The sequence below is a fragment of the Paralichthys olivaceus genome, chromosome 10, assembly GCF_024713975.1.
Source record: "Paralichthys olivaceus isolate ysfri-2021 chromosome 10, ASM2471397v2, whole genome shotgun sequence".
NCBI classification, from domain to species: Eukaryota; Metazoa; Chordata; class Actinopteri; order Pleuronectiformes; family Paralichthyidae; genus Paralichthys; species Paralichthys olivaceus.
The window spans coordinates 26,128,531-26,134,601 of NC_091102.1; the positions used below are offsets into that span (position 1 = coordinate 26,128,531).

The following is a 6,071-nucleotide window of genomic DNA, read 5'->3' on the forward strand; positions in this document are numbered from 1 at the left end:
TTGTTCTCGTTAATAAGTTTGTTCAGTGTTTCCTGTTTTATTTTGTAGGCCTTGCTCCCTGTGTGTTTTCACCTATTGACTTCCTGCCCTCATCAGGTTCACCTGTTTGTCTTGTGCCACCTGTCCCCAGTTACTAATTAGTTCCAGTGTGTATATAAGTCTTTGTGTTCCCCCCTTGTGGTGGTTGGTTCGCCATCGTCATTTCTGGTCTGGTCCTGTCCGTCCTCGAGATTCTGGTTCTGTCTGTTCATGTGTCCCGTCAGCTCTCGTCTCGTTACCCCGTAAGTTTATATCCTGCCCTGTTCTGTGTTCCACTCTGCTTCTTGAGTGCGACTTTTGTTTCCCTGTAGACTTCTTGTTGAATAAATACACTTTTTGTTAAACCTTATTTAGTTTCTGCGTTTTGGTCCTCCCCGTCTCACGTCACCCCCCATTCGAACCTTGACAGTACGAACCAACCAGAAATGGACCAAGCAGAGCTTTATGTTTTTTTTAGGAAGGTTTTTTATTTTGACTCCTTGGTGGATGAGCTGATCACCGCAGGCACGAAGCAGCGTGAAGAGCTGCTGGAGAAAATGGCACCGGTGCGGGATTGGCTTAAGGACAGACCCTGGGTCAGCCACTTTGTCCCGCACCTGGTGACCGTTGAGAGGAGACTACAGGACATCCTCTCATCCCCAACTCCCCCTGCAGATCCCTCCCTCGGCACCCGCCTGGCTTTTGGTGACCCCCGTAGTCTGCGTAGAAACGCTACGGCGCGAGGCGGGCGCCGGAGGGGAGCCCCCTCACTCAGTTTCCATCCATCTCCACCAGTTAACAGGCAGCAACCTCAATGCGGAATATCGTGGATTCTGGCAGAAGCAACCCACGTTCCAGCGTCGGGGGTCCCGGCTGACGTCACTCATGTTCCGGCGTCGGGGATCCTGGCAGATGCTACCCACGTTCCAGCGTCGGGGGTTCCGGCTGACGTCACTCATGTTCCGGCGTCGGGGATCCCGGCAGATGCTACCCACGTTCCAGCGTCGGGGGTCCCGGCTGACGTCACTCATGTTCCGGCGTCGGGGATCCCGGCAGATGCTACCCACGTTCCAGCGTCGGGGGTTCCGGCTGACGTCACTCATGTTCCGGCGTCGGGGATCCCGGCAGATGCTACCCACGTTCCAGCGTCGGGGGTTCCGGCTGACGTCACTCATGTTCCGGCGTCGGGGATCCCGGCAGATGCTATCCACGTTCCAGCGTCGGGGGTTCCGGCTGACGTCACTCATGTTCCGGCGTCGGGGATCCCGGCAGATGCTACCCACGTTCCAGCGTCGGGGGTCCCGGCAGATGCTACCCACGTTCCGGTTTCGGAGGTCGCCGTTCCTGTTCCTGCCCCACGGTTGGGGGTTCAAGCAGTCGTCTCGCCAGTTCCTGCCCCTCGGCTGAGGGTTACGGCGAGCGGCTCTCCAGTTCCTGTTCCTGCCCCACGGTCGGGGGTTCAAGCAGTCGTCTCGCCAGTTCCTGTCCCTCGGCGGAGGGTTACGGCGAGCGGCTCTCCAGTTCCTGTTCCTGCCCCACGTTTGGGGGTTCAAGCAGTCGTCTCGCCAGTTCCTGTCCCTCGGCTGAGGGTTACGGCGAGCGGCTCTCCAGTTCCTGTTCCTGCCCCACGTTTGGGGGTTCAAGCAGTCGTCTCGCCAGTTCCTGTCCCTCGGCTGAGGGTTACGGCGAGCGGCTCTCCAGTTCCTGTTCCTGCCCCACGTTTGGGGGTTCAAGCAGTCGTCTCGCCAGTTCCTGTCCCTCGGCTGAGGGTTACGGCGAGCGGCTCTTCAGTTCCTGTTCCTGCCCCACGGTCGGGGGTTCAAGCAGTCGTCTCGCCAGTTCCTGCCCCTCGGCTGAGGGTTACGGCGAGCGGCTCTCCAGTTCCTGTTCCTGCCCCACGGTCGGGGGTTCAAGCAGTCGTCTCGCCAGTTCCTGTCCCTCGGCTGAGGGTTACGGCGAGCGGCTCTCCAGTTCCTGTTCCTGCCCCACGTTTGGGGGTTCAAGCAGTCGTCTCGCCAGTTCCTGTCCCTCGGCTGAGGGTTGCGGCGAGCAGCTCTCCAGTTCCTGTTCCTGTCCCTCGGCTGAGGGTTACGGCGAGCGGCTCTCCAGTTCCTGCCCCACGGTCGGGGGTTCAAGCAGTCGTCTCGCCAGTTCCTGTCCCTCGGCTGAGGGTTACGGCGAGCGGCTCTCCTGTTCCTGTCCCACGGATGCGGGTCTCGCCTGGCTCCGCTTCAGTTCCTGGTCCTGTTCCACGGTTGCGGGTCTCGCCTGGCTCCGCTTCAGTTCCTGTTCCTGTTCCTGTCCCACGGATGCGGGTCTCGCCTGGCTCCGCTTCAGTTCCTGTTCCTGTTCCACGGTTGCGGGTCTTGCCGGGCTCCGCTTCAGTTCCTGTTCCTGTTCCTGTCCCACGGATGCGGGTCTCGCCTGGCTCCGCTTCAGTTCCTGTTCCTGTTCCACGGTTGCGGGTCTTGCCGGGCTCCGCTTCAGTTCCTGTTCCTGTCCCACGGATGCGGGTCTCGCCTGGCTCCGCTTCAGTTCCTGGTCCTGTTCCACGGTTGCGGGTCTCGCCGGGCTCCGTTTCAGTTCCTGTTCCTGTCCCACGGATGCGGGTCTCGCCTGGCTCCGCTTCAGTTCCTGTTCCTGTTCCTGTCCCACGGATGCGGGTCTCGCCTGGCTCCGCTTCAGTTCCGGTTCCGGTCCCACGGATGCGAGTCTCGCCTGGCTCCGCTTCAGTTCCTGTTCCTGTCCCACGGTCGAGGGTTAGGCTGGCGCCGGCACAGCTGGGGCGGCGGTCGCTGTCGTCTCCTCCGGTGCAGCGACGGCAGCTGTCGTCTTCTCCGGGACAGCGACAGCAGCGTCATCGGTCATCTCCTCCTGAGTGTCGACCTCAGCGTCAGCTGCTATCTTCTCCCGAGCCTCCTGTGTCACAGCAGCAACCTCAGCTGCTATCTTCTCCAGTGCCTCCTGTGTCACAACAGCAGCCTCAGCGTCACCTGCTATCTTCTCCCGAGCCTCCTGTGTCACAGCAGCAGCCTCAGCTGCTATCTTCTCCCGAGCCTCCTGTGTCACAGCAGCAGCCTCAGCTGCTATCTTCTCCAGAGCCTCCTGTGTCACAGCAGCAGCCTCAGCTGCTATCTTCTCCCGAGCCTCCCGTGTCACAGCAGCAGCCCCAGCTGCTATCTTCTCCAGTGCCTCCTGTGTCACAGCAGCAGCCTCAGCTGCTATCTTCTCCAGAGCCTTCTGTGTCACAGCAGCAGCCCCAGCTGCTATCTTCCCCAGAACTTCCTCTGACTGGACTGCAGAAGCAGCTGATTTTCCCTGAGCCCCTGGGCTCTGTTTCTGACCGGCCTCCGGGCCGCCCGCCCGAGCCCCCGGGGTCAGTTTCTGACCGGCCTCCGGGTCGCCCGCCCGAGCCCCGTGCTCTGACTTTGACTGGCCTCTGGGTCAAGCCCCGTGCTCTGTTACAGATTCCCACCCCTCTCAGTTTCATGTTTAGTCCTCGTTTAAATTCAGTTTTGGACCGTCTGGAATCCGGTCCTTAAGGGGGAGGTTCTGTCACGGTTATGTATTTTCAGTGTTCCTCTCATGTTCCCTTCTGCCTTCCTCTGTGCTCCACCCTCTGATCCTCCTGTGTTGTTCTCTGTCCCTCTCCTGTGTTCCCCTCCTTGTCCCTCGCTATGTTTCACCCTGTGCCTCTCCCGTGTTCATCCCTGTCTTGGTTATTGTATTTTGTTCTCGTTAATAAGTTTGTTCAGTGTTTCCTGTTTTATTTTGTAGGCCTTGCTCCCTGTGTGTTTTCACCTATTGACTTCCTGCCCTCATCAGGTTCACCTGTTTGTCTTGTGCCACCTGTCCCCAGTTACTAATTAGTTCCAGTGTGTATATAAGTCTTTGTGTTCCCCCCTTGTGGTGGTTGGTTCGCCATCGTCATTTCTGGTCTGGTCCTGTCCGTCCTCGAGATTCTGGTTCTGTCTGTTCATGTGTCCCGTCAGCTCTCGTCTCGTTACCCCGTAAGTTTATATCCTGCCCTGTTCTGTGTTCCACTCTGCTTCTTGAGTGCGACTTTTGTTTCCCTGTAGACTTCTTGTTGAATAAATACACTTTTTGTTAAACCTTATTTAGTTTCTGCGTTTTGGTCCTCCCCGTCTCACGTCACCCCCCATTCGAACCTTGACATGATCTATCTGAATCCAAACTGAATGAGCAGAAATGAAAGGAAGTGAACTGAGCTGTAGCTATTTAGTATTTGCACGAAAGCCAATCTGGAGGCTTGTGGAAGAACAACACCATAGTGTAGCACTCTGAGTGTTTGGATGCACATGAAAACATATTCTTTTCTTACTTTTATGTCTTATCGATGTCACCAAATTTCCACAGTTGAACAAAGAAGTCCTGCTTTATTGCAGGTACATTACAGCTTGTGGGGCAGCAACACCCTTATCATCTTTATTGCACCTTTAACAGAGCAGGTTGTCGAGGTCAACAGCAGCAGCTGCTTCCAGCTGCCTGTTTGTCCAGATGGTGACAACAGAGCCCCTGAAATGAAAAAAATTGAAAAAATAAAACCTTAAGCTCAGACAAATTAAACTACATGTATGTATCCAACATGTACAGAGCTACTGAGGAATGCTTTGATACAACTTTTCTCTTTTTTAACAAAATGTGCTTTTTGCTTTGCCATCACTTATTTTCAATCAGTCAATCAATTTATTTGTAAAGCCCATTTTCACAAATCACAATTTGTCTCACAGGGCTTTAACAAGGAGACATTATTTGCCCTTAACCCTCAACAAGAGTAAGGAAAAATGACCAAAACTCATTTTAAGACCCTTTTTGTGTCAACACCATCAGACATTAAAAACACAAATATGTTTTCACTCACTTTATGCTAGAACTATTGTGTCTATGTACCTTCACTATCACACCATTATGTGTGTAACCCCTTATGTTTGTACAAGTTGATGAGTATAAATTCACAGTAATAAAAAGTGGAAAAAGCTTATGCCACATATTCAGTATTTATATATTATTAGACAAACTAATAATCTATTGCTATAGTTTAGTCAAAAAAAAGGTGACATCTGATGTCATTATTTTTGTTCACAAAACAAATGGTGTTCATGTAGCAGCCATTTTATTTTCAGCTTGATGCTAGATCCTAACAGAACCTACTTCAGGATATTAAATGAACATTCTAAACAATATCCTCAGAAATTGGAAGATGGTGTTGACCTATCATGGTTGTGACACAGGAAATATTAACATTAAGATTTATTGGATGCACTCTGCATATGTGGAATGTGAAAATGGATCCTTCAGAGTGACTGTCCCTAATATTGCCTGATTTTATTATATTTTAATGAATGTCTGATGGTGTTGACAAAAATTTGGGTCACAACTTATGAATATTAAAACCTTATGAAATATGCATGTGGCATTGAAAAACTATCCATCAACACAATCCAGGAAGTGTAGCTGAGATCGTGGACGGAGTCAGAAAGTACAGTGGTCACAAACTTGTAACAATTCACCTTATTTAAAATTATGTAAGGGAAAGTACACACACTTAAATTAAAGGTCACAGGCACATCTGACACCTGTTGCGTCAATAACTGTACCACTGGAAACACATAATGTTTGTAAATCAAAAAGGTATGCAGAAAATATCTGCTTTTGTCTCACAGTTGTTAAATAAGAAATGGTAACTAATGAAAAAACACAGTTTGATGCGGCAATATATACAATTCAATACAAATAAGCAGGGCACAACAATAAATCAATAAGACCAATATTTACAAATGAAGTAGTCTCAAGTTCCTAAACTGCTCAATGACATCAGTGACATCAGTGGAATTCCTTACTTATGCAAACTGGGGAAACTTCATCCAAATACATGGTTTGGTGGTGGCTGCAGGTAGTGATGGGAGAGTGACATTTTGCCTTCTCCCCACCTTTTATCCCTTTGCTCCAAACAAGCCACCACCTCCAAGGTATCCACCTTCACCTGAAGGTCCTGAAGCTGTTCCAAAAATGAGGCTGCCTCAGTGTCCTCA

General features: G+C 51.7%; 1 protein-coding gene across 1 annotated transcript; it reads left to right on the forward strand.

Moving 5' to 3' along the window:
• Positions 1 to 464: 464 nt before the first annotated feature.
• Positions 465 to 3,560, forward strand: LOC138411820 (calphotin-like). Its single transcript, XM_069532871.1, has 3 exons — positions 465 to 2,559; positions 2,602 to 3,080; positions 3,225 to 3,560. Exons 1-3 carry the CDS (start codon positions 465 to 467, stop codon positions 3,558 to 3,560), a joined length of 2,910 nt encoding a protein of 969 aa, XP_069388972.1.
• The last annotated feature ends 2,511 nt before the right edge of the window (positions 3,561 to 6,071 follow it).